This window comes from Trematosphaeria pertusa, assembly GCF_010094035.1.
Source record: "Trematosphaeria pertusa strain CBS 122368 unplaced genomic scaffold BU26scaffold_17, whole genome shotgun sequence".
In the NCBI taxonomy this organism is placed as follows: Eukaryota; Fungi; Ascomycota; class Dothideomycetes; order Pleosporales; family Trematosphaeriaceae; genus Trematosphaeria; species Trematosphaeria pertusa.
Genome location: NW_022987228.1, coordinates 275,997 through 299,627, shown reverse-complemented (window position 1 = coordinate 299,627; position 23,631 = coordinate 275,997). Strand labels below are relative to the sequence as shown.

General features: G+C 53.9%; 8 protein-coding genes across 8 annotated transcripts; 6 read left to right on the top strand and 2 right to left on the bottom strand.

Moving 5' to 3' along the window:
- Window positions 1-132: 132 nt before the first annotated feature.
- BU26DRAFT_523634 (uncharacterized protein) lies at window positions 133-3,334 on the bottom strand. The gene is made up of 4 exons (XM_033830088.1): window positions 3,123-3,334; window positions 1,907-3,073; window positions 1,646-1,855; window positions 133-1,597 (listed from the first exon to the last, which is right to left on the bottom strand). Exons 1-4 carry the CDS (start codon window positions 3,292-3,294, stop codon window positions 399-401), a joined length of 2,748 nt encoding a protein of 915 aa, XP_033678297.1. The 5' UTR covers window positions 3,295-3,334; the 3' UTR covers window positions 133-398.
- Window positions 3,335-3,467: 133 nt separating this feature from the next.
- BU26DRAFT_523633 (TPT-domain-containing protein) lies at window positions 3,468-5,671 on the top strand. Its single transcript, XM_033830087.1, has 2 exons — window positions 3,468-4,070; window positions 4,118-5,671. The coding sequence occupies exons 1-2, from the start codon at window positions 3,711-3,713 to the stop codon at window positions 5,411-5,413; spliced, it is 1,656 nt and encodes a 551-aa protein (XP_033678296.1). The 5' UTR covers window positions 3,468-3,710; the 3' UTR covers window positions 5,414-5,671.
- Window positions 5,672-6,000: 329 nt separating this feature from the next.
- On the top strand, window positions 6,001-8,935 carry BU26DRAFT_465829 (root hair defective 3 GTP-binding protein). The gene is made up of 4 exons (XM_033825207.1): window positions 6,001-6,247; window positions 6,303-6,743; window positions 6,791-8,535; window positions 8,592-8,935. The coding sequence occupies exons 1-4, from the start codon at window positions 6,081-6,083 to the stop codon at window positions 8,891-8,893; spliced, it is 2,655 nt and encodes an 884-aa protein (XP_033678295.1). The 5' UTR covers window positions 6,001-6,080; the 3' UTR covers window positions 8,894-8,935.
- Window positions 8,936-9,377: 442 nt separating this feature from the next.
- Window positions 9,378-12,532, top strand: BU26DRAFT_509822 (uncharacterized protein; the record flags this gene model as incomplete). Its single annotated transcript, XM_033827174.1, has 8 exons — window positions 9,378-9,838; window positions 9,891-9,959; window positions 10,005-10,030; window positions 10,159-10,404; window positions 10,461-10,683; window positions 11,013-11,512; window positions 11,753-12,052; window positions 12,126-12,532. The coding sequence occupies 8 exons, from the start codon at window positions 9,378-9,380 to the stop codon at window positions 12,530-12,532; spliced, it is 2,232 nt and encodes a 743-aa protein (XP_033678294.1).
- Window positions 12,533-13,895: 1,363 nt separating this feature from the next.
- Window positions 13,896-14,807, top strand: BU26DRAFT_581404 (uncharacterized protein; the record flags this gene model as incomplete). The annotated part of the gene is made up of 3 exons (XM_033834490.1): window positions 13,896-14,073; window positions 14,290-14,302; window positions 14,353-14,807. The coding sequence occupies 3 exons, from the start codon at window positions 13,896-13,898 to the stop codon at window positions 14,711-14,713; spliced, it is 552 nt and encodes a 183-aa protein (XP_033678293.1). The 3' UTR covers window positions 14,714-14,807.
- Window positions 14,808-15,507: 700 nt separating this feature from the next.
- BU26DRAFT_569989 (ras-related protein rab-like protein-11B) lies at window positions 15,508-16,505 on the bottom strand (the record flags this gene model as incomplete). The annotated part of the gene is made up of 5 exons (XM_033833957.1): window positions 15,508-15,638; window positions 15,837-15,917; window positions 15,973-16,362; window positions 16,412-16,424; window positions 16,485-16,505. The coding sequence occupies 5 exons, from the start codon at window positions 16,503-16,505 to the stop codon at window positions 15,508-15,510; spliced, it is 636 nt and encodes a 211-aa protein (XP_033678292.1).
- Window positions 16,506-16,804: 299 nt separating this feature from the next.
- BU26DRAFT_523628 (uncharacterized protein) lies at window positions 16,805-20,762 on the top strand. Its single transcript, XM_033830086.1, has 5 exons — window positions 16,805-17,193; window positions 17,240-19,143; window positions 19,206-19,675; window positions 19,721-20,139; window positions 20,188-20,762. The coding sequence occupies exons 1-5, from the start codon at window positions 17,000-17,002 to the stop codon at window positions 20,597-20,599; spliced, it is 3,399 nt and encodes a 1,132-aa protein (XP_033678291.1). The 5' UTR covers window positions 16,805-16,999; the 3' UTR covers window positions 20,600-20,762.
- A 348-nt stretch (window positions 20,763-21,110) lies between these two features.
- BU26DRAFT_465822 (GABA permease) lies at window positions 21,111-23,573 on the top strand. The gene is made up of 5 exons (XM_033825206.1): window positions 21,111-21,373; window positions 21,501-21,672; window positions 21,749-22,046; window positions 22,104-22,366; window positions 22,417-23,573. Exons 2-5 carry the CDS (start codon window positions 21,545-21,547, stop codon window positions 23,357-23,359), a joined length of 1,632 nt encoding a protein of 543 aa, XP_033678290.1. The 5' UTR covers window positions 21,111-21,373; window positions 21,501-21,544; the 3' UTR covers window positions 23,360-23,573.
- Window positions 23,574-23,631: the final 58 nt, after the last annotated feature.

Genomic DNA, 23,631 nt, shown 5'->3' with positions numbered 1-23,631 from the left:
CTGCTCGAGCAGGCATAGTCAACCTCTACTCTCGTAGTGGCCGAAAGGTAACACGCGTGCTAGCCCGGAGAAGCGAAGGAGACTACAATAGCGGGTAATCCAAGATTAAATAGTGGTAGTGGTAATAGTGTACTCCGCAGTGCTTAATCGAAGAAGGGATATTAGTGCAGTGGAAGGAAGCGCTTAACTCTCGGCGCACATGAAAAGAAACTGAGGAGAACAAGCCGCTCCAAGTGTGAGCATTGGCTATCAAGAGGAGCAAGATGCGGTCAAATAGCCATATCAATACTGTAGTATCAGTCTTCAAGAGCCGTCGGGTGCCGCAACTGGTAGTAGTTAAATTCTGCTTGGTCTCATTGAGACTCAAGCGCGTCGACGTCGCCAGTCAGCTAATACCCTCACGACACTACCGAAGACGGCGTGATCTCCCACTTATGATCGAAGAACCCCATAGCCAACGCCCCATCAACCCCCTTCCACTTCGCGCTCTCACCCAGGACGACAAAATCCGGCTGCCCAACACCCGTAAGCATCGGCACCAGCCTCGCCGCCTGAGCCAAGCCCTCAGCATCAGAACCCCAGAGAACAAGCTCCAGTCTCTCTTCTTCAAGCGGTTGCAGGAAAGTTGCTCCGAGTGAGGTATCGTCGCTGCTGTACTGTCGCTGCCTGCCCCTGCTATCGCGGACAACAACACCAGAGGAGTTGGGCTGGATGGGAAAGTCCGGGTGGAGGCTGGAAGGGAGATGATTGCTGAGGGCGATGGTGATGACATTGCCAGTTCCTATGCCGGTACCGTTTTGGGAGATGGAGGGAATGACCTCGGTGTCGGCTTGGAAATATTGATGCAGGTTGCGCGAAACCTGTAGCGCGATATGTGAAGTCGTATTCAAGCCTTGATGCCGGATGATGAAAGCGCCCTGGGTGCGCAGGATTGCGGTATTAGATCCTAACTGCCTGCCACGCCGATACAGGATGCTGTTGGATTCGTCAAGTAGGCCAGGTCGCCAAACCCCGTTCTGTCTTGAGATGGTAACGGTGCCAGCACCCCTCTTCCCCGAGGCTTCACCCAAACCCACGATATCATTGTCAATTGTCACTGCTTGGCTTTTGAATACAGTCAGCTCGAACTCCAAGCTCAATACGTTGGACGTAGTAATATGTCCGTCGACATGAACCCTGCCATACTGGCCCGGATCCTCCAGGAGCAGCACCTTGATCCCGCCTTTGCTACCCATATCCCCTGGATCGCCTATGACAATCTCGAATTCATCAAGACTCCTCGGAAGGATCTCGTCACCCTTTGTTTGGGTATAGTAAAAGCTGACCAATTGCGGAGTTGTCATGACGGTTTCCCACCAGTGATTTTGGCCTGGGACCTCGTTATAGCTAGAATTTGCGCCGGAAAGGAAGAGCTGTTGGGCTAGGAGCCGCGAATTATACGCGGGGACGTTATCATCCAATTGACCGTGTTGTTGCTGGATGGGAATACCGCCGGCGTTGGACATGAGCATCTCGTGGCGGTAGCTGTTCAGGGAGGCGCTGATTACGGCCGTGCGTCTGGGGTCTGCAGATTGCCAGAGTTCGTATGGAACGTATTCTGCGGAATTTCAGTGGATCCGCGCACATGTACTTTCAGAAGGCTTACTTTGAATTGATGCATAGCCGGATGCAGGGGCCGCAGCGAGTATCTTGTCGGGCCGGTGCGTCAGCGCATACCATGTGCCTTGCCCGCCGTTGGAATGTCCAGAGACAATCCATCTGTTAATGTCTACGTCAGGACCTGTCCATCCGACGTACTTGATCCAGCTTGGAATGCTGTTCACGGCAGCTTCGACATCGGCGAAGCCCCAGTTGTCTACAAATATATCAGCTTATGATGGAAGAACCAGACAGTAAGAGAACCCACGCCAGTCGTCTCCTGACCATGGTGTTACCCCAGTAGGAAATATGACCCAAGCACAGAGATCCGGAACTGGGTCGAGAGCATGAGCCACCATTCCGTTGTCTGCTTCCAGGCCAGCGCCATGTAATTGGAGGAGAACGGGTAAGCTGGCGCGTTGTCCCGGAGTGCAGCTCGCATTCTTGGCAGGAGGTCGAAGCATGGCGTAGGAGACCATACCCCCCGGGTGGAGATACGTGATCTTATGAGATGTGTAAACAGACGTTCTGGTAAGGTTCTGAGAAATTTTCAAAGTCCCAAGCTGATTGCTTTCGACTGTCCTGTAAGTAATGACATATTTAACCGATGAGACATTATATGTAGGCAGCGAAATATCGAATGCCACTGGCCTCGTCTGACCAGCGACTAATACAATACCAGAAGCATTATTAGGGGTAGAAGTGCGCTTTGCCTGGCCAGCAGTCAATACCCGCGAATCCTGCGCGAGAACCATCTGAGACTCCAGCTCCTGCAAGGAAATAGGAGGCCTCACGTGTGAGGATTGGATATCCACGATCTCGATATCAACCTCGCCGCCATTGCGAAGGACCACAGAGCCCACGGAAGATGCCAATCTGCCATCAACCACATCCGACATTAGGATTCCCGGCTTTGCCAATTCGAGGATCCCAGAAGTTAGTTGAACGTGCAGCAGGACGTCGATGGTGGGGACGAGAATGCCTCCAAAGGCTCTAACGTCTCGCACCAGACGGACATCAATATTGTGCCTTCCTGGTGAAACGTAGAGCACTGGCGGTGCCTTGCGGTAGGTGTAGAAATCACCTCCAAAGTAATGAATGCCATCAACCCAGTACTCTAGGATCGCATCCGTGTAAAGAATGACATGCTGTGTTCCATTGCCGTGCACGGTGAGCTCTCCCCGCGCCCAGGCCTGATACTGAACGGCAGCCCAGCCGTAGACCACCTTAAGAAAGTCCCAGTCGACATTGGAGTAACTGATGCTCAGGGAAGCATTGGCGGACGTTGGAGAAGTAGAGACCTGCGTCGCTTCTGTGATATTCCACTTGGCGGTCCCGTTGGTGGGTAGAGAGCTCCGGAATCGTGCGTCTGGGTCATATTGGAGTTTTCGGAATCCTCCAATATATTCAAGCGGGTCTGCGCCCCAGGTGGATTCTGCAAGGCTGTTAGCATGGAACCCGAACCTCGAATAACTGTAGCATACCTCTTGTTCCTATCTGAAACGGGCCGAGGACCTGCCATGAGCTGCTCAACGAGAGTGGTGGGTTATCCCGTCGATCGACTGCGGGGACTATTACGCGTTCACGTTGAGCGGCATCGCAGAAGCACACCAAAAGGCACAACACCAGCGACGCGCAGAGGAGGCCAATGGCCATGGTGCATGCAGCTATGGCAGCGCGGCATGTGGTTGCAGCCATCGACGCGTGACGCACGTGGGGTGGGTTGTGGTTGGATCAAGCACTGCAACACCCGCTTAGTCAAATGTCTTGGCAGTGAATACCCCTGCCCGGATTCTAAAAACAGCGATCAGGACCGCATTTGGATGCGAGGCGATGTCACCAACGGTCCAGCTAATTGCAAGTCTTCAACATCAGACTTATTGCTCTTCTTCTTCAAAAGTCCACCATCGACGCTGGCCCAGTTGTGAGTGCAGCTCCCGCCCTGGACGTGTAACATTGTATCCCCACGGAGGACTTCCTGATTCAGGCCGCTCAAGCAACATCACATCATCTCCGCTCCCATGGCTTAACGAACGGTTCTGCGAAACCACGACTTCCTCCCCAGGGCCGCGATGGGTTCGGTATCGCCTGACGATAACCCGCACGCGACGTTCAAATTCCCGCCGTTCCAGCCCGATCTCCTCCCCACGCATGAAGAGGAGCCCTTCGGCATCAGCTCCTCGCGCACCCCTAGCCCGAATCGCATCGCGCAAACGGTTGGCAGCGCGCTCCCCTCCGATCGATGGCAGCCGCGCAGGGAGCAGAGGCATGGGTATATGAATGGCTCAGCGCATGCTTCTGCCTCCCGACATGGCAGGCAAAAGAGTCTAAGCGAGGCACTCAGGACGATACGGACGCGGAAAGCGAGCGTTAGCCAGAGTGCGCATGAGATTGCGGACGCACTTAAGGCGCCGGTGTCCCCAACTCTCATTGTAAGCGATCAATTGGACTCCAGGTTGTAGGTTGCTAACAGGCGCAGATGCTCTGCGGCATTTGGTACATGACGTCCATCTTCTCCAACACCTCGTCGAAGGCCATCCTCACCGCTCTCCCGAAGCCCGTCACACTCACAGTCGTACAATTCGCTTTTGTCTCCGGATGGTGCCTCTTCCTTGCCGCCATGGCCAGGAAATATCCGCGTTTGAAGCAGACCATGCCCTTTCTGAAATATGGAATCCGCCCGCCGACTAAAGAACTTGTGATGACCACGCTACCCCTAGCGCTATTTCAGGTCGGAGGACATATCTTGAGCTCAGACGCTACGAGACGCATACCTGTGTCGTTGGTCCACACCATAAAGGGGTTGTCGCCCCTTCTAACAGTGTTTGCATACAGAGTATTCTTCCAGATTCGATATTCGATTCCAACCTACCTCTCACTCATACCTCTTACCCTGGGAGTGGTAATGGCTTGCTCGGCGGACTTCAATGCCAACTTTATGGGCCTGGTGATGGCATTCGCAAGCGCCATCCTCTTTGTAACGCAAAACATCGTCTCCAAGAAGATCTTCAATGAAGCCGCTGCTGCTGAAAAGGACGGCCTTCCTCCAACACGATTTACCAAGCCGGACAAGCTCAACCTGCTATGCTATTCCTCCGGCCTTGCCTTCCTATTCACGTTCCCGCTATGGCTCTGGTCTGAAGGCTTCACGCTTCTAGGCGACTTCCTCCATGACGCCTCAATCGAGCTCTCAGAGCGCCCCGGTTCCTACGACCATGGACGCCTAGTCCTCGAGTTCCTTTTCAACGGCACTTTTCATTTCGGTCAGAACATTGTGGCCTTCATCCTACTGTCCATGGTATCTCCGGTCACCTACTCCGTCGCCAGCCTTATCAAACGCGTCTTTGTCATCGTATTTGCAATCACCTGGTTCGGGAAGCCTATGACCAAACTGCAGCTCTGCGGCTTCTTTCTCACTTTCCTCGGTCTCTACCTCTATGATAGGACATCCGATGCTGCGAAGAAAGATAAGCAGGCACGGGCCCTACAAGCGAAAGCCCAAGGTCCGCTATTACCACTTACGACGGACAAGCTACCCCGTCCAGCATTTACCGCGAGCCCAGCAACGATGTCCGCCGGCACTGGAGCGTACCCAATGTCAAATGCACCCATAGAAACAAGGGATGAGAAGAGGAATGATGACACGGGGCCCGGTCGGCCGGGCGGTGGGTCAAACCAGCCGAGCTGGTTGCCTCCCGGAACGAAGCAGGAAGAGACATGGCGGCCTAATGGAATGAATGGGAGGGCCGGAGGCGTTAGTGTGACTTACGGGTAGTATGATTCTGTTTTCGATTGGGTGGGCGTCCTGCCTGCGACATGTTGTATATCTATATGCATTTATCTGATGACCGGGCGGTATAGAGACTTTACAAGCTTAGAGGCATGGATAGGCGTTTTAATCCCGGGTGGTGTATCAGGCTGGGAGGGGGTTGGATTTCATGATGAGCATGCGGGTGTGGTGTTGGCGGTGAAATCTAGCAATGCCAGAGCCAAAGGCGCCAACTCTTCTACTCCAATACAAATACATATTGGTTAAGTTTTAGGTCGCAAGGACATCTTATTCATCTGCCTAACAGCACTACAAGCGGCGGCAGGGGTCCCCAACACGGAATTTGATGCCAAGACTCCGAGTCGGGCGTGACCTTGCGGCGACGCCCCGTGCAAGCCTCGGGGCGTACTTCGAAGATGGCTGCTGAGAATACCCTCGTTCCGGCGCAGGGGTCGTGAATGCCCGATCACGCAGACATAGAAAGAAGCGAACGTGATGCGTCGAGTCCGTCATGAGCACCCGTGGGACTGCAGTCACCACTACGGGCAGCTAAGCGAGCCCGAGGACGAATGAACGCCCGCGCCGCTCAACGCCTGACATCAACGGCGGACACCTTTCACCTACACCCAATTATTCTTTTGACTTGAGCTGCGTTCTCGTTGGTATCGCCAACATGGCCGACTCCCTCAAAGTCAACGGCAATGGCCGGCCGAGCAACGTCAAGCATCCCTCCGCGCCGTCCCTGATGATGAACGCGCATTTCGCCTCCGTGGGCGAGGATGCCTCCAAGGAGGCCTACGAGCATGGCATTCAGGTTATTGACGAGGACAAGGTGTTCAAGTGCGTATTCCGCCTATTTTCTACGCGTCCCTTGCTAACCTACGGCGCCATGCAGTAACAACCTCTCCGCGTACCTCAACATCGAGAAGATCATCCCCGCGGGCTTCAACTACCACCTCATTTCCGTCTTCGGTTCGCAGTCCACAGGGAAATCGACCCTCCTCAACTACCTCTTTGGCACCCAGTTTGGTGTCATGTCCGAGCAAGATCGCCGTCAGACGACCAAGGGAATCTGGATGAGCAAGAACAAGCGGGACGACGCCAGCAGGAGCATGGCGGAGAATATCCTGGTCATGGACGTTGAGGGCACGGACGGCCGCGAGCGCGGAGAGGACCAGGATTTTGAGCGGAAGAGCGCCCTGTTCGCGCTGGCGACCAGCGAGGTCCTGATTGTGAACATCTGGGAGCACCAGGTTGGGCTGTACCAGGGCGCCAACATGGGCCTCCTTAAGACGGTGTTTGAGGTCAACCTGCAGCTCTTCATCAAGGACAGCAAGTACGTACGCTTTGTGCCTTGTCTTAGGTCCGCTAACAGCTACCTAGGACTATTCCCCGCTCCCTCCTATTCTTCGTAATCCGCGACCACCTTGGAACTACTCCTCTCAGCAACCTCCAGAACACCCTGCTACAAGACCTAGCTAAGCTATGGTCGACGATATCGAAACCCAATGGGCTCGATAACTCGCGGATAGAAGACTATTTCGACTTCGCCTTCGTCGCGCTCCCCCATAAGATCCTACAACCTGAGAAATTCGAGGCGGAAGTTGAGAGGCTGAGCACACGGTTCAGGGAAGGATACAATGACCCCAAGAAGAGCGGCTTGCTTGACGAGTCCTCGCTCCCGGTTTTCCTGCCGCAATACCACCGAAGGATCCCCGCTGACGGCTTCGCGGTGTACGCCGAGGGCGTGTGGGATCAGATTGTCAACAACAAGGACTTGGATCTACCGACACAGCAAGAGCTGCTAGCACAGTTCCGATGCGACGAAATCTCACGAGAAGTCTTAGTTGCTTTCGACGAGAAGATTACTCCGCTAGAAGACAAGCAGGCCGAGGACGCCCGGGCAGGGAAGCCGTCGGTAATCCCGGATCTCGGTGCGGCAATGAATTCCGCCAGATCAAAGGTGTTGAAGGATTTCGAGACAAATGCCAGCCGATACCACAAAGGCGTGTATACCCGGAAGAAGGCAGAGCTCGAGAGCAAGGTCGATACCCGCCTCAAAGCGCTCTTCCAGAAGCAGCTCAGCGCGGCTCACAAATCTGGCGTGGAGACATTCAGCAACTCCGTCAGCGCCGCCGTTAAGAGCGGGCAGAAGAAGGGTGCCACGTACGATTTCGCGCAGATCGTGGAGAGCGAGAAGAAGAAAGCGTTGTCCAAGTTTGAATCGGATGCTCAGGCGATCATGGTGGAGGGTGCGCCCTGGAGTTCGTACAAGCAGGAGATGAACTTATACCAGAAAGAATTGGACGAGGTATCAGGGCGTTTGCGCAAGGACGAGATGCGTCGCCTCGCTACTCGGGTGGAACGCTGGGTACGATCACGCTTGGACGAGTCAATAGGTCTAGAGTTCAACAAGATTGGTACCGGACGAGGTGGTACTGGTGCTCCTGAGCATGGCGAACGGCCGCCGTCGGAGAAGGACCTCTGGGACCGTGTCTGGGCTATCTTTACCGAGACCGTGGAGGACGCTGAGAAGCGATTCACAGACCGAGCGCGGAGTTTCGATGCTAGCCCTGAGGAAGTTGAAGTCGGGCTGTGGAGGCTACGACGCAAGTCCTGGGGCGTGCTCCGGGCAAAGATTGACGAAGAGGTGATGGAGGGCAATATCCTGTTGAAGCTGCGAGAGAACTTCGAAGACAAATTCCGATACGACGAGCACGGTGTTCCTAGGATATGGAGGCCTACCGACGATATTGAGGGTATGTACACCAAAGCGCGCGAGTCGACCATCACTCTCATCCCCCTGCTATCTCGCTTCAAGCTATCGAAGACCTCCGCACCGCCCCCACTTGACGCTTGGATTGGGGATCCACCAGCTTCTGTATCTTCGGCGGACGAGGACGATCTCGTGCCTATTGGTGGCGTTGACGAAGACGAGGGCAAGAGCCTCGAGGAAGAGATGACCATCCTCAGCGATGCAAAACAAGCCGATTTGCTCGTACGGTTCAAGAAGACCGCCGACGGTGTTTACGTTGAGGCCAAACGTAGTGCGATTGGGGGTATGACGCAGGTGCCCTTGTATTTCTACGGTTTGCTCCTTGCCCTTGGTTGGAACGAGATTGTTGCTGGTTAGCATCACCCACCCCCATCTAATCCCACTATTATGGCTGCTAACTTCCATCAGTCCTCCGAAACCCTGTCTACTTCATCTTCCTCATCCTCCTTGGTGTCGGCGCTTACATAACCTACACACTCAACCTTTGGGGCCCCATGGCCCGTATGGCCAACGCCGCATCGCAACAGGCCCTCGAAGTCGGCAAAGAGCGTCTCCGCGAGTTCCTTGAATCGTCGGACACCGGACGACAGGCCATGGCTATGTCGGGGCAGCAGGGAAGCCGGAGACGACAGCATGAAGATGTCAAGATGGATAGGCTGAATGGCGATGGGAAGAAGAAGAGCGATGATGATGACCTTGACGATATCTGATGCATTGCGCATGGCATAAGTTGATGTTCCTTTGGGCTTGGCATGGTGTTTGGTTAGATTTCAGTGTTGATGAGTGGTATTACTAGATCCCTGGAGTAGGACAAAATACTTCCAGCAATTATACTCCTCCTCAGCCCTGTGACGTTGATATGCTAATTTGTTCTATCCGGAATGTCGCACCTCATGACCTCCAAGGCCCCTGACAACGGCACCCGCAACCAAAGCTCGCCGAGAGAAAGTGTCGCCCAATGCGCGATTGAGGTTTGTTTCGTTTTGTAGTTTCGTCACTGCCGATGATTGGGCCTTTCCTCACTGGTTGTTGGCCGCTGCGACTCCGCCTCATCTCTTGGCCAGCATCCTCAGCCTCCTTCTTGTTCGTCCCTTCTCTTTCCCACCCTCAGACCATATTTGTTCTTGCAAACCTTGGAACGCCACTCTTTTTCTCCGTTTTTGTTGCGCTTGCGCCTTTGACCTGGTCTCCACCATGCCCAGGTCTTATTCCCTACGCTCGAAGCTGAGCAGGGCCAACAAGAGAGTTCATCGATCTCAGCCTTACAACGAGCCGGCACCGCCGTCGACAACGGATAACGTTCAAGCGCGGAAGGCGTACGAATACCAGCCGCTAGATCGAGAGGCCCGGGAAATCAGACTGCTCAAACTATTGCCAGGAGAATTCGATGATCCCTTGCAGCTCGAAATCTTCCATGTGCCGCTCGTCGAGCCGGAGCCAGCGCCAGATACCAGGCTCAGCCTGGGCAAAATTCGCGGCACTCTGCCTGAAGGATGGGCAGTCTCCCAGACAATTGAGGGCCTGTATATCTTCGATAGAGGCTATGTCGAGACTGCGCAGTGGACACACCCCGACCCGACTGTCGAAGAAAGCTGGTACCAGGCCAACGCCGTCTTGGACCCGTATCCAGGGTTTGAGCCCGTATATGAAGCCCGGTACAGCATGGTAGCTAGATGAAAGCATAGAAATCTTACTGATTGTGTGCAGTAAGCAAGATCTCAGTAATCTGACAAATGCCACATTCTGTACAGTGCAGGCTCTGCTGAGGCGGACGAGGTGCTTGCAGGTTCGGTCCAAGGAGAATAAGTGACCGTTACTTAGTGTGACGCGAATTTCAAAGAAAGAAGGTCTGTGCTGGGGTTGTTAAGGGCCAGCATAAATGGTCTTGCCGCTAATTATACGTAAAAGTCACCACCTACGTACAAGGGACATGGGCACGGTTCTTAAGAAATTGCTAATCATGGACCTTCAATAGTGTCGTATACTTGGGGCTCCGAGCGAGCAACGGAACAAGCGACTATTGTGTCCCCTTCCTGCCGCATAGATGTTTTGTATCTGCGGCCTAATCTTCACTTGGCGTTAAGACACCTCCGTCAGACAAGCGCAGTTCGAACACTGTGGGTTGACGCCCTTTGTATCAACCAAGAAGATATAGATGAACGGAATACTGAAGTCAAGAGAATGGACAAGATCTTCAGGCTCGCTCATAGAGTCGTGGTTTGTAAGCCAAACACGCGGTACGAATACTGAACATTTGCTAATTGTGCCGCCACCTAGGGCTTGGACCCGCATCGCCTGATGGCTCCAGCGAGAAGGCTCTCGACGTTCTCCGTAATATAGGAGATCAGACAGAGTACACTCGAGATAATTATCTCTTGAGGTCACCAACTGCAGCAAACGACTCATGGGATTATGAGGTGGCGTTGTCATACTCCCAACAAGACTATAGGGCCATACGGCACCTCCTCGAGCGACCCTGGTGGGATAGATTATGGATCTGGTAAGTAATCTTGGGGTTCAGATCTCAGAGCCGTCCTGGACTAGACTCGATGAAAGCTACTAGGCGTTCTACAGCTCTTTTTAGAACCATTCCTGGTTATGCTTGCAGATGCCTGGAGTGATCTCGAATGGCTCAATGGGGCCATCTAGTAGCGTCGAGACTTGCAGCCGGGACGAGCTCTCGTCTTGGGCCCCTATCTCCTCGTCCTTGTTCCACTCCCTATTGTTTCAACCTTACGCTCATATTCGCGCCGCCTTCAGGCAAGAAATCTATATGGCCAGTTATCAGTCCATCGTCCAATGTGGGTCACACGCGATACCTTGGTACAGTCTCCGTCGCGCCCTAGCGAACCTGTGTACGAGAGGCGAAGTCGAATTTGGAAGCATTCTACCTGATTCCCTCCTATCCCAACGCCGAGGCCTCGCTGTTGTGGAAGAATCATACCTCGTGTCCTATCTTCTATGGTGTACGCAGGAGGCGCAATATTCTGTGGACCACGACCGTATTTTCGCACTCATCGGACTTCTCGACCCTGGCTTGGTGGCCCTCATCAATATCGATTACTCTCTGCCCGTCGTGGATGTTTTCAAGAATGTATGCCAGGCAATCATTGACCACTACGCCGATTTGTCGTTTCTGAGTTTCTGTGAGCGTTTTGAGGAAGAACGGGAACATGAGGAGATGAATTGCCCGTCGTGGATTCCCAATTGGCTAAGATGCTCCAAGGAGCGGCTCGGTCCGACCTTCGCGTCAGGCTCCAGTGGTTGTGACCTCGTCGCTTGCCTCGATGGCCGTCAGCTAGCGGTATTTGGAGTCTTGTGTGGCATGGGTAAGTAAAGCTAATTTTGATATGCTTTGGTTGTCCCAGTTACACTTTGCTTGCCGAACCCTCTCACGATGGGATTTCCCGGAGGCGCCTAGGGCTACTCCTGGAGTCATCACCCTTATTGGGGAAACGACGCACCTGTGATACCTTAAAATGTTAACCTTATTCTACTTCTCTCTACTCTTGGTCCTATACTCCGGACTTATAGCTAATGTGTCACCTCACCCTTAGTGCAGGATGTAGGTACGCTAGCGCCAGCGGAGGGCGACGTCAATCCAGTGTTGCAGCTATGGGAGCAAGCTGTAAGAAGTCCCGGGAAGTACGTCACTGGCGAGGAGCGAGATAAAGCTTTCATGGCGACTTTACAGTGCGGAGAGACCAAGGACATTTGGCCAAAAAGTGCTCATTCCAGTCTCGACGAATGTTTGGCATTCTTCCATTCAGAAGAATCGAGGCCATTAGTGTCGAATTGTGTCAGGGGCCGATCTTTCTTCTGGTCTGACGAAGGACACTACGGCATTTGCCCGCCGTCGACCAGAGCAGGTGAGTTTCGCTTCTCCTCCCGCACCCACCGACCCTAGACCCGCTGACCCGCCTCATTCACCAGGTGACACAGTTTTTGTTCTCCTCGGGTTTGATTACCCAATCATACTACGGCCGTCAACTCGAGAAAATGGTGTATATCAAGTAGTTGGGTCAGCCTATGTGCACGGCCTCATGGACACTGAAGCCTTACTCGGCCCATTGCCCCTTGGCTGGCGAATTCATCATCTAGTGGACTGGATGGGTGATGCTGTTCAAGTATTCACAGATACTCAGACCGGCACAGTGGTCTATGACGACCCTCGTCTCGGCGCACTGCCCGATGATTGGGAGTTCAAAAAGGCATACGACCCTGGCACTTCCGAGATGAGATACTTCATAAATCGGAGCACGAGCGCGGAGAGATGGGAAGACCCGAGGTTGGCCCCAGATGCGCTCCGAACTCGCGGTGTTCCCGTCCAAAGGATTCATTTAGTTTAATCCACCGTCGCTGTAGACGATTATACAACCCTTAGAGCTAAGCGCCTCTCAAACAGCCTATCTCATCGGAAAAGAATAACACCAGCTGTTCGAATTTCGACCATCCCGTCCAGTCATCGCGCACGTCGTTCTCGATATCAAGGTTTCCAAAGAAACGCCCTAAAAAATTGCCAAACCATCTCAACACATGAACACCCAGCTCACCATCAAGTATCCTAGCAGCCACACCGCAGTCCTCCGCCCCTTCCCTCCCACCTCACCCGCTATCCTCGTCGCGGCGCTCGACTTCTTACCCGCTCCACAAGCAACCCGACCGATGCCCTTCTCACCCAAGCAATCCCACACGCTCCCATTCCACGCGCTACTCGAGACATTGCAGTACACGAAGCACGCAGGCTTTGCGAGCTGCATGTCGTCGTAGACGGAGACCGGCGCGCCCTCGCAGCAGGATTCTAGAATTGCGGATTGGTTGCCGGCGTTGACGACGACGCAGAAGGGTGACGTCGTCTCCGGGTAGATGTACGGTTGGTCCTCTACGGTGCATGTAGAGTTGGTGGTGAGGTTATTGTTTGGCATTTCGATTTATGGGACAGGGTGCGGGAGGTGAGCGATGGGAAGCACTAGGTGAGGAGTGAACCTGGCTAAGAAGCTCTGCGGTGGCGTTTCCTTTTGGGGATTCGCACTTTCTGTTTTCAGGTGTATAGTTGAAATGGTTTGAATCTGACGGAAAGAACGGCGTATATAGTGTGGGTGACGGAAAGGATTCACAAGTCAAGGTTGAACGCTCGCGAAAGATAAACAGAAACAAATGGTGGCGAACGATAAGGACAGAAAGGAACTCCCCCACTAGAGGAGCGCAAATGTTCTGTGCCGCTCTAGGCAACGAGACTGTGCCTGCGCATGTCCCGCGCCGCAATAATGTTGAAACAGGGCGCTCAGCCAACCACATCCACATGCAGCAGCATGGCGGCACAACCAGAGCAACCTCAGGTCGAACGTAACCTTGTGGTAACCTCACCTTGAATTCCTGCACTAGATATCGACCCAATGCTGGGGCATGTGGCGTCGCGCCAGATGCACGTGACGGGTCAAATTCACGTTTCCAAGGGATCCCCGAACTGAAAATTGAAAGTCGAAACGAAACAGGATAGATTAGATGTATCCAGAATACAAAAGTACTGGGAAGCGAGGGTGATTGTTGAGAATCGCATTAGGCTCGACGCATAGTTGCACAGTGCATGCTCTGGTATGTACATCCGGCTATGCGGTAGACAGTCTTAGAACCACGCCCACCCCATTCATATAATAGACCATCTTGGAAGAGCCTGAGGTAGAGAGCCCGCAGCGAGCAACTGACTGCCCCATGCGAAACGGAGATGCAACAGTGACTATCGCGTGCTTGTGCCTGAGATCTCATTGCTGCCTTACCGATACGAAGGCTCACCAACTCGATACCCGGCTTGCCACACCTTCGGACTTGAAACTCCAATCGCAAGCAAATAAACCAGGAAGTTACAGCTACAGCTACCTTGTCAGGAGTAGTAAGTGTACGTGGCTTCCAAGGTTTTCTTTGGGCTTTTGCCGTACTTCCACGACTGACACTACGACTTCTACAGGTCCTAGCTTCGGAAATCAATAGAGCTTTACTGGGAAATGCCCTGGCGTCTGGATTTCCAATTTCAATACTTTGATGTAATGATAGAGTGTGAGGTCCAGTGGTGTTCAAGTAGGACGATAATATCGGTACACTTTAGCAGAAATAATAGCTAAGTAAGGTAGTGCTGTTGAAATTGTGATGTTCCTAATAGAAGCTATTTTAGTGAACCTAATGTGGCTTTGTTAAGGTATCTGAAGCCGAAGCATCGTGGCGAGAGGGAGCTGGGGCATGAAGCGAGGGAGGGAATGAGGGGCGCAGAGGGGATAGAAAGGAGTCTGATCGACTATGTCTACGGCGGAGAAACAGAAGACCCTGGCGAGGAGATGGCTAGATTGATAGGCGACGTCGAGCGCTTCCGCACTCAGTCTCCCCAGAGCGAGAAGAAAGAGGAAGAAGAAGCCGCGATCGAGAAAAGAATAAGAAAGGAACTGGAAAAGATTCTCAAATGGTGTGAGCGGACGTTCGGCGACGCAGCTTGGCTCGATGCGAGTGAGGCGTGGGTGGAGCATAGCGAGGAGGTGTGAAGTATAGCGAATGATATGGTCAGTGGGGACAAGGCATGGAGAAAGTTTTGAGCCGGATGGCGGGTCCCGTTCAAGGTGATCGACAAGGACCTGGTTGCGGTTCGGAGAAATTGAGAGGGTGATATACATACTACGAACATTTAAGATGAATAGCCAGCCCAAGGACGGAAGGAGAAGAGGCTTTAAACGTCGCTAGGCCCCGCAAAGCCCCCGTTGTGGGATCCTTTTGAGTCTGTTAACGGCGGTGAGGATAATGTATCCTGAACTCCTTCAGAGAGCAATCCAGCGAGCGATAGCGTTGTAGAACGTGAAGCGAAGTTATTCAGCCTTTGTAGAGCAAATATCAGCGGTGTCCATCAAACCACAACACTATACGGAGTAGAGAGGAGAAGCCCCTGCAAAACCCGCATACCCAGAACAGTCTATGGTAATAGTCAAAGCTAAGCTGTCATTGTATCTGGTCATACAGCAGCTGAAGTATTACGGCCGCCAAATAAGAATCCCCGCACACGCATGCAAAGAAAGAAAGCAAAGAGAAGCGGAGGAAAAGGAACCCCTAAGCCGGCCAACCATCTGCACATCGAAGCAGAGACAGGAAGCAGACGTGAAATGAGAGAGGAAACATCCCGAACATGTTCTCCAAGAACTTCGCAGACGCCGACATCGCATGACACATGAAACGTGATCCGTTGTGGAGCTGGCAGTGCATTATGCTTCTCTCGGAAACCGTAGCTAGCTGAGCTCGATAGGCTCAGGTCACGACAGAACGTGAAAACGGATGGGTAGAGAACCGTCTAGCAGCATCCCTTCTTCTCTTGTGCGTCGGCTGACTTGCTTATTTCGAGGACCTTGCGCTCGCCACCGAGAACGTTCTGGCTGCCTTCTCCCTGGTCGAGAGCCTTGCTGGAGACGATGCGGTAGATCTCTGCCTTGCTGTTAGCACGATCCCGTGGCATGGCTAGCGTGCAAAAGGGTCATAGTTTCCAGTGAGGCCAGTGGGAAACGGCAGCGGGCCATAGGTATGGGATCCCCGGCCAGAGCTGGCCCGACCAAGAATCCTACGCCACCGTATAGATGCATAGAAAAGCGATGGACGGGGACGTGATTGCGCTGGGAGCCGTACCTGTGAGGATGTTCTGGAAGGCGAGCTCTACGTTGCTAGCATCCAAGGCCGAAGTCTCAATGAAGGACAGGTTGTTTTCGCCTAAGAACAATGGTTATTAGTATGATGCACAGACATAAAGGGCCATAATACGCACTAGCAAACTGCTTGGCCTCCTCCGTAGGCACCGCCCGCAGATGCCGTAAATCGCTCTTGTTGCCGACGAGCATGATGACGATGTTCGAGTCGGCGTGATCCCGCAGCTCCTTCAGCCACCGAGTCACGTTCTCGTATGTCTGGTGCTTGCTTATGTCGTAGACGAGTAGTGCCCCGACGGCGCCCCGATAGTACGCTGAGGTGATGGCGCGGTATCGTTCCTGGCCAGCAGTGTCCCAGATCTGCGCCTTGATGGTTTTGGCATCTACCTGGATGGAGCGCGTCGCGAACTCGACGCCGATGGTCGATTTGGAGTCGAGGTTGAACTCATTGCGAGTGAAGCGGCTCAACAGGTTGGATTTACCGACGCCCGAGTCTCCGATGAGGACGACTGCGCGGGATTAGCACGACGAGGGCAGAGAATGGGCCGGGAGGCATACCCTTGAAGAGAAACTGCACAACGGAGATTAGCAACTGCACAGGACGGAGAAAGTGCGCGGGCGGGGCACTCACATCATATTCGTCGTTCGCCATAGTTGCGGTGGGCGCAGTGGGAGGTGCGCAGCTCGAGAGCGGTGGGGGGTCTGGCGCGCGGCTGGCAGCGGTGAGGGTCTAGCAAGGGCAAGGTAACTGCAGGAGCAGCAGGCGTATGGCAGCGCGGTGGTGAGCGGAGAGAGAGAGTGTGTGTGGCTATTTGGCTGCCTCGACGTGGTGGATAAAGCAGGAGCTCGGGCATGCTGCGGCGGACGGTCCTTCCATTCACGTGACCCAGCTAGCGCGGCCACCGCCCGCTTCAAACAGCAACCGCGACACCTGCATTCAAGCAAACTCGCAAACGTCGGCCGCGCTTTCACGCCTGCACTGTGCGCAACTCCGTCCAAATTCTGTGCCGGGGCCTTGAGCGTGCGCTGCGTGACATGCACTCCAGCATCACCAACCGCTAGCGCTGGACAGGGCCATTCCCTCATTTCAGCCAATCAGGACCACGTCTGCAGTGCGGCGTGGCCTCCGCTGCCACCGCAGCCATCATGGACGACGAAGAGTCTGAGAGAGACTATGACACAGACACGGTGGCGACTGCGTCGACAGTCTCGAGTACAAGCGGCGACAACGACAACCTCTACGATGCGGAGCATGTCTTGGCCGAGCAACTTTTTGAGATGGAGGACGGGACCGACAAAACGCTCTATCTAATCAAGTGGCTAAATTACCCTATGCACAGGTAGGCAGAAAGAGGCACTGGGCAAACGCCGCACTGACATTCCAAGGTGCACTTGGGAACCGATTGAGCACCTTGAGGGGACCACGCTCATGCCCGAATGGGAATACAAGAAGGAGGCAACGAGCGAGGATAGCTTCGAGCAGTACTGCCACCACAACATAGCTAGATGCGAAGAGGCTGTGAGGGTGGCCAGCGCTAACAAGGCTCGGAGGAAAGAGAAACGAGCCAAGAAGCGGAGGGCGACTCAGTTGAAAGGGAAGAGGAGAGTCATGCCCGTCGTCAGCGAGAGCGAGAGTGATGATGACATTCCTCTCCTAAAGAACCAAAAGACCAGAGGCAAGCAAGTGCGTGCCGCTGCCACCCCGTCTCAGGTTCGACAAGCAGAAGACGATACCTCGCTGTTCATAAGCGACAAGGAGAAGCGCGTCTCTCGAAAACTTCCAATTGAACAGTCATCCGGAGAAAGTTCTGTTGCCAGCGACGACTCGCTTATGCAGGAGCTTCGAACAAACGAAAAGAAACAGAAACATATCGGGAAACAGCAAGAGGGAAGACGATCGAGAAGAGCTTCTCCAGCTAAAAGCACCGAAAAGTCGAAGATACTGAAACTAAAGATATCCACTGATTCATTACGGAAGCTGAACGACGGCAGAGATCCGCGGCAGGAAAGAGCTTCGAAACCTTCCGCAAATGCCCCTAAGACTCTGCCTAGCGAGAATGGATCAAACTTGGCGGATGCGGAAGTCAGGCGCGGTAAAGGACCAAGTGAGACTACAGCGACGCAGAGAAGAGGCAGCAATTCCGCTAGTGCATTAAATGTGGCTCCCGCACCGGCAGCGGTTTCAATTGCACCAAAGGTTGCTGGTCCTACCGCTGCGGCTCGGAACACCACAACTGGGCCGAATGCATCGATGAAGAGGACCTCGTCTGCGAGCAAAGGCCCCCGCCCAATTAGGATGGTCAACCAGCCGAAAGCCCCTCTTAGAAAGGCATGGCAAAAGAGCGACAAGCAGTACACAACGTTGCACTACCGGGCTGTGGCGGATAAGCGTTCACGCGTTGAAGGGACTCCAGACCCAACTGCTTTGGAATGGGTGAACGGTCCTCCGGATGCGTTGGAGAAGATCACGGAAGCTAGACCTCAAGCGCCAACGCCAAACGACAATCCGTATAGTCGTCGTGAAGTCGGACGTCGTCGGCTACAAGAGATTGATATGGACGATGCTCCTCAAGAGTCTTCGAAAAGCACGGCCGCCTTACAGCCTTATGAGGTGGCGAAGGTTCCGCTCGTTTGTTTCGAATGGAGAAACGGAACTTGTCGGTTCGGAGCAGAGAAGTGTCGCTTCCTCCACCGAGACAACGACCCTTCAGGACGTCCTTACAAGCTTGCGCCTTGGGAGGGACAAGTACCTCCGAAGTACTCTCGACCACCGGTGACGTGTTACTACTGGTTCAAAGGTGATAAGGGCTGTAGGCAGTCCGCTGACGAGTGCATGTTCGCTCATGTGAATACCGGGTTACTTGCGCAACTTCAAGGTCGGCTCCCCATACCAATCGACCCCTCAGAACTACCTGTAGGGGATTTTCGCCCTCTCCCGAAGAACGCGAATCCTCCAGTGACGTGCTGGTACTGGTTGCGGACCCGAGAAGGCTGCCAAAAGTCAGCAGACGTCTGCAAGTTTGCGCACTACAACACTGGAGTACTCGGAAACTCAGACCAACGCCCTTTCGAACAGATTGATCGTAGCGAAATGCCTGTCCATGTAACGGCTGCACCGCGCTTTTCAATCCCCACAGGTCCAAGATCAAGATTGTTTCTTAAGCCGAAGGAGATGACCTGCTTTTTCTGGAGTGAGGGAACCTGTAAACACTCCGATGATGAGTGCCAGTTTCAACATCGTAATATGGGTATCATCGCTGATCCACCCAGAGGATATAAGCCTAAGCCAGGTAGGGATCTGCTCTTAGTACAAATTCCTTGACCGTGAATTAAAGTACTGAATGAATGACAGGCCGACGGTACCCTGTTGAGCACCAAGAGCCCGACCTGGGCCTCGTATTCCCGGTAGGCGTAGGTTCTCGGCCAGTACCAGGGGCTGCTTCATCCAGCGAGCCTTCGCAGCCTGTACGGGATGTTTCCGGCAGTTTCACACCACCAGTGCAGCCATCGGCAGTTATCCCTCCGCCTCTAGCTGAACTGGTCACCACGCGACTTTCGTGTCTCGACTTGAAGCACAAGATCCAAGCTGCTTGTAACCTGGACTTTGAGGAAATGTTCATCTACAACGGAGACGAGAATGGGGATACACCTGTCGACCGGAGGGCTTTTCTCATCTTCCATCCCGAAGATCACGTGGAAGAACTGGAGCTGATCACACGCTGGCTGTTGCTGAATCATGTGGAGGTGTACAATCTCTGGTTTAATGGCGCCTGGGAGTCCTTCAAGCACAAGCTGATCAGTGGAGGGTCGGGTGTGATCATCGTATGTCGATTAGCTTCTTGAGAGAACATATACTAAGTCCTACAGGTTCATCCGGAGTTCGACGGCTACTCAGAAATACCAGACTTCGGCTCCATACTCAAAGCCAAGGTCCGGTTCTGGTGCGTAGGGGTCCAAGAAGCGTATGAATACGACCCACAGGTGTCTACTTGGCCGCCCTTTTATCGGTACGACCGCATTGAGATTTTTCCGCACGGCGGTCTCATCTACCTAACGGACGATGTTTTCGAGAAGAAACCGGTGGAGGCTCTTAAGATCGTCGAGCTGTTCTTCGCCAAGATAGAAAAATGCAGACAGGTCGCGGGGCCTATCGATCCTGCAAAGCGCGTCGACGATGGGTGTCTGCTGTGGCGCCTTGCTGTGCGTCCTGAGCTCATGCAGAGCCTCTACGACAATCTCATGCAGCACGAAGCGGAAATCACAGCTGGTGATCCATTGCACGTGAGGTGTGTGAACAATAACGAAGTTAAACGCAATCGCTTACTTTTGAACAGCCGCCTCAAACTCTACGAGCTCCTCCAGCGCACCGGCTACATCGAGCAAGACGACCCTGGCCCCTTCAACCCCCGACCCGACGACTACTTCCCTATCATCTCCGAGCGGGGCGACATTATGCACCACCTCTACTACCCGGCACTCGAGCGCGCGCAAGAAGAAGCCAACTTTAAGATGGTCGAGTACTTCGGCGGCGTGTTGCTCGATCAGCGCCACTACTACCGGCAGTACTTTGTGGTGCATACGGAGCCGGAGAAGGTGAAGTGGAGAGAGCAGATTTGCTTGATTGATGAGATTATGACACCCGAGAAGTGCATCTGGTATTTTGAGCAGGAGCCAAAGGGGAACAGATTTGATTTTTATGAATGGGCGTTTCCGGCGAAGATAGAAAGGGCCGATTCAGGGGTTTAGTCTCCCTTATCCGAAGAGATTCGGAGGAGAGAGGGACGTGCTAATGGCCGCGATGCAAGGACGAGGTTTTATCATGTTTGGATACCGTGAAGGGATGAAGCCATCGATCATGGTACAGTGCCAGAATAGACAGCGTGACGAGCCAGTCGCCACGTCTCCACTGAACTGTGATAATAATGCCCACTAGTCGCAGACCGTAACTCAGAATGCGGATGGCTGAGCCCGAAGACCTTCCCACGTATACGTAAAAGTAGGTCACATGGTACTTCAGCTGGTCATCTCCATCTCGCCGCCGTCTCTCCAATTCCATCAATGACCCAGTCCCATTTCCACCATCACCATCGCCTCGAAACCGTGCCGCACCTCTCGTCATCAGATTGTGTTTCACATCCTTCGTGCGCCCGCCGTTATCAGATAACTAACCCAACCTCGTAATCATCCGACAAAGCCCCGCGGCGCAGGTAATCGCACCCGAACAACCCTGCATGACGCACGAGGCTTTATCCGCCGTGTTACGAGCCCGCTATCTTCGATAGGGAAGCTGCGTGGGCTGGGCGCGCGTGTCCACGCTCTCGCCGAAAGCTTGTTGGACGGGCATCCGACGGCTCCTTTATCATGGGACGGCGCCGCTGCTCTGGGTCTGAACCTGCCTGCTATCGCTGCGACGTCACGACTGTTGCTGCTCTGCATCTGCGGTTTGCGGAAGCTAGGGATCCCGTCGTTGTGCTTGAGAAGAACCTTGGAACTTGTAGGACGGGTTGGTTCTAGATCTTGGTATGTTTCTTAGCTTGCGCGCTACGGAAGCTTCGTGATTCCCCGCAGCTTGGTCTGGGGTCGCGAAGTTTGCATCCGAAGGCTCGGCTTTTGTATATTTAGTATCTAGCTGACCTTTGCGCTGCAGAAGGAACTCGATTTTGGCAGTATCGAGAGTAGGATATCGGCAAGATGAAGAGAAGTCTGTCAATCACGAATCGCCGGGGCTCCGTCGACCCCAGCGCGGACGCGCAGCTGGCGAAGATGGGCTACAAGAGCGAGCTTCCCCGGAACCTAAGCATGCTCTCAGTGCTTGGGCTGTACGTACTACCATCACATTTCCAGTCACCTTGGTCCATATCTTGAAAATGGAAACCACACTGACATTCCCCTAAGGTCCTTCGCGATTATGGCAGTCCCGTTTGGGCTGTCAACCACAATGTATATCACACTCACAGACGGGCAGAGCGTCACTATCCTCTGGGGATGGGTTCTTGTCAGCTTGATCTCTCTGAGTATCGCCGCCTCGCTAGCGGAAATCTGCGCCGTTTATCCCACGGCCGGCGGCGTCTACTACTGGTCTGCTATGCTCAGTACGCGTAAATACGCACCCGTCGCCAGCTGGATAACCGGGTGGTTTACACTCGTGGGCAACTGGACTGTCACGCTGTCGATCAACTTCTCTGGCGGACAGGTACGTATACTCCCACCATTCGACGAGGATATCTGTTTTTGACGCTCTGAGTCGTAGTTGATCCTCTCCGCCATCAGTCTCTGGAACGAAGACTTCGTGCCGAATCAATGGCAGACTATCCTTATGTTCTGGGCTGTGATGCTTGTCTGCATGTCCGTCAATATCTTTGGAGCCAAGTATCTGGATTTGATCAACAAGGTCTGCATCTATTGGACGGCGAGCAGTGTGGTTATTATTTTGGTGACTCTGTTGAGCATGGCGGACACGAAGAGGAACGGGGCGTTCGTGTTTGGGCATTATGATGCGAGTGCTAGCGGTTGGTGAGTACACGCCTAATGGGACTCCGGAGGGAGGAAGCTGACTTGTGTAGGCCATCCGGATGGGCGTTCTTCGTCGGATTGCTACAAGCCGCGTATACGCTGACTGGTTATGGTATGGTGGCGGCCATGTGCGAGGAAGTCCAGAGCCCGGAGCGCGAGGTCCCGAAGGCGATTGTGCTCTCCGTCGCTGCAGCCGGTGTGACAGGCGTTATTTACCTCATCCCAATCCTCTTCGTCCTTCCGGATGTCCAAATACTCCTCGAGGTGGCAAACGGGCAACCTATCGGCCTCCTCTTCAAGACCGTAACCGGCTCGGCGGGTGGCGGCTTCGGTCTTCTCTTCCTTATCCTCGGCATCCTCTTCTTCGCGGGCGTCGGTGCCCTAACCGCTGCGTCTCGCTGCACCTACGCCTTCGCCCGCGACGGTGCCATCCCCGGATCCCGTATTTGGAAGCGAATCAACAAGCGCTACGGCATGCCACTCTGGGCACTCGTACTCTCCACCGTCGTAGACTGCCTCCTCGGCCTCATCTATTTTGGCTCATCCGCAGCATTCAACTCCTTCACCGGCGTCGCGACCATCTGCCTCTCCGTCTCCTATGGAATGCCGATCCTAATCTCCGTCTTGCGCGGCCGTAGAGCCGTCAAGCACTCGGGATTCTCGCTTGGCCGCTTCGGCTATGCTATCAATATCGCTATGATACTCTGGATCTGTCTCGCGGTCGTACTCTTTTGCATGCCTGTGAGCTTGCCAGTGGAGCCGGCCACGATGAACTATGCGTCTGTGGTGTTTGCAGGATTCGCGACGATCAGCGTGGTATGGTATTTTATACGAGGGAGGAAGGATTTCACGGGCCCGCCGGTGCCGCAGGATGTCGAGCCGGGGGAGGAGGTGGGCGTGGTGGAGGTCGAGAGGGTGCGGGACTTGGAGGGGAAGCCCGTGGCAGGAGAGGAGACGGATATGGCGGATAAGGCGGAGGGAGAGAAGTTGTAGGCGAATTGAGGGGTCTTTCTGCTACGCATGGGCTTTGGATACTAGAGACTTGATGCTCATAGATCGACTTGCGATAGCCGTCCGGGGCGACTACAGCAGGGTATGACCTGGCTATACGAAGTTCCGGCGCGGTTCTTACCCCTAAAGCCCTTAGGCATGATACAAAATGTGCCCAGCGACAGCCAGCCAGAATAATCTTAGCCAATGGGCAGCCTATAACGTGGCCCTGGAGATCTCCCAGTGTATTCTGGGGAGCGGTGAATCCAGACGCA

Excerpts from the sequence above, each read along its gene's own strand:
- BU26DRAFT_523634 (XM_033830088.1), bottom strand. The coding sequence starts at position 3,294 with ATGGCCATTGGCCTCCTCTGCGCGTCGCTGGTGTTGTGCCTTTTGGTG. Across the intron at positions 3,074-3,122 it reads GTTTCAGATAGGAACAAGAG|AATCCACCTGGGGCGCAGAC; the intron begins GTATGCTACAGT and ends ACAGCCTTGCAG. Across the intron at positions 1,598-1,645 it reads CGGCTATGCATCAATTCAAA|AATACGTTCCATACGAACTC; the intron begins GTAAGCCTTCTG and ends GAAATTCCGCAG.
- BU26DRAFT_523633 (XM_033830087.1), top strand. The coding sequence starts at position 3,711 with ATGGGTTCGGTATCGCCTGACGATAACCCGCACGCGACGTTCAAATTC. Across the intron at positions 4,071-4,117 it reads CGGTGTCCCCAACTCTCATT|ATGCTCTGCGGCATTTGGTA; the intron begins GTAAGCGATCAA and ends TAACAGGCGCAG.
- BU26DRAFT_465829 (XM_033825207.1), top strand. The coding sequence starts at position 6,081 with ATGGCCGACTCCCTCAAAGTCAACGGCAATGGCCGGCCGAGCAACGTC. Across the intron at positions 6,248-6,302 it reads GACGAGGACAAGGTGTTCAA|TAACAACCTCTCCGCGTACC; the intron begins GTGCGTATTCCG and ends GGCGCCATGCAG. Across the intron at positions 6,744-6,790 it reads CTCTTCATCAAGGACAGCAA|GACTATTCCCCGCTCCCTCC; the intron begins GTACGTACGCTT and ends ACAGCTACCTAG.
- BU26DRAFT_523628 (XM_033830086.1), top strand. The coding sequence starts at position 17,000 with ATGGACGACGAAGAGTCTGAGAGAGACTATGACACAGACACGGTGGCG. Across the intron at positions 19,144-19,205 it reads AGGATATAAGCCTAAGCCAG|GCCGACGGTACCCTGTTGAG; the intron begins GTAGGGATCTGC and ends AATGAATGACAG. Across the intron at positions 19,676-19,720 it reads GAGGGTCGGGTGTGATCATC|GTTCATCCGGAGTTCGACGG; the intron begins GTATGTCGATTA and ends TAAGTCCTACAG.
- BU26DRAFT_465822 (XM_033825206.1), top strand. The coding sequence starts at position 21,545 with ATGAAGAGAAGTCTGTCAATCACGAATCGCCGGGGCTCCGTCGACCCC. Across the intron at positions 22,047-22,103 it reads TCAACTTCTCTGGCGGACAG|TTGATCCTCTCCGCCATCAG; the intron begins GTACGTATACTC and ends TCTGAGTCGTAG. Across the intron at positions 22,367-22,416 it reads GATGCGAGTGCTAGCGGTTG|GCCATCCGGATGGGCGTTCT; the intron begins GTGAGTACACGC and ends TGACTTGTGTAG.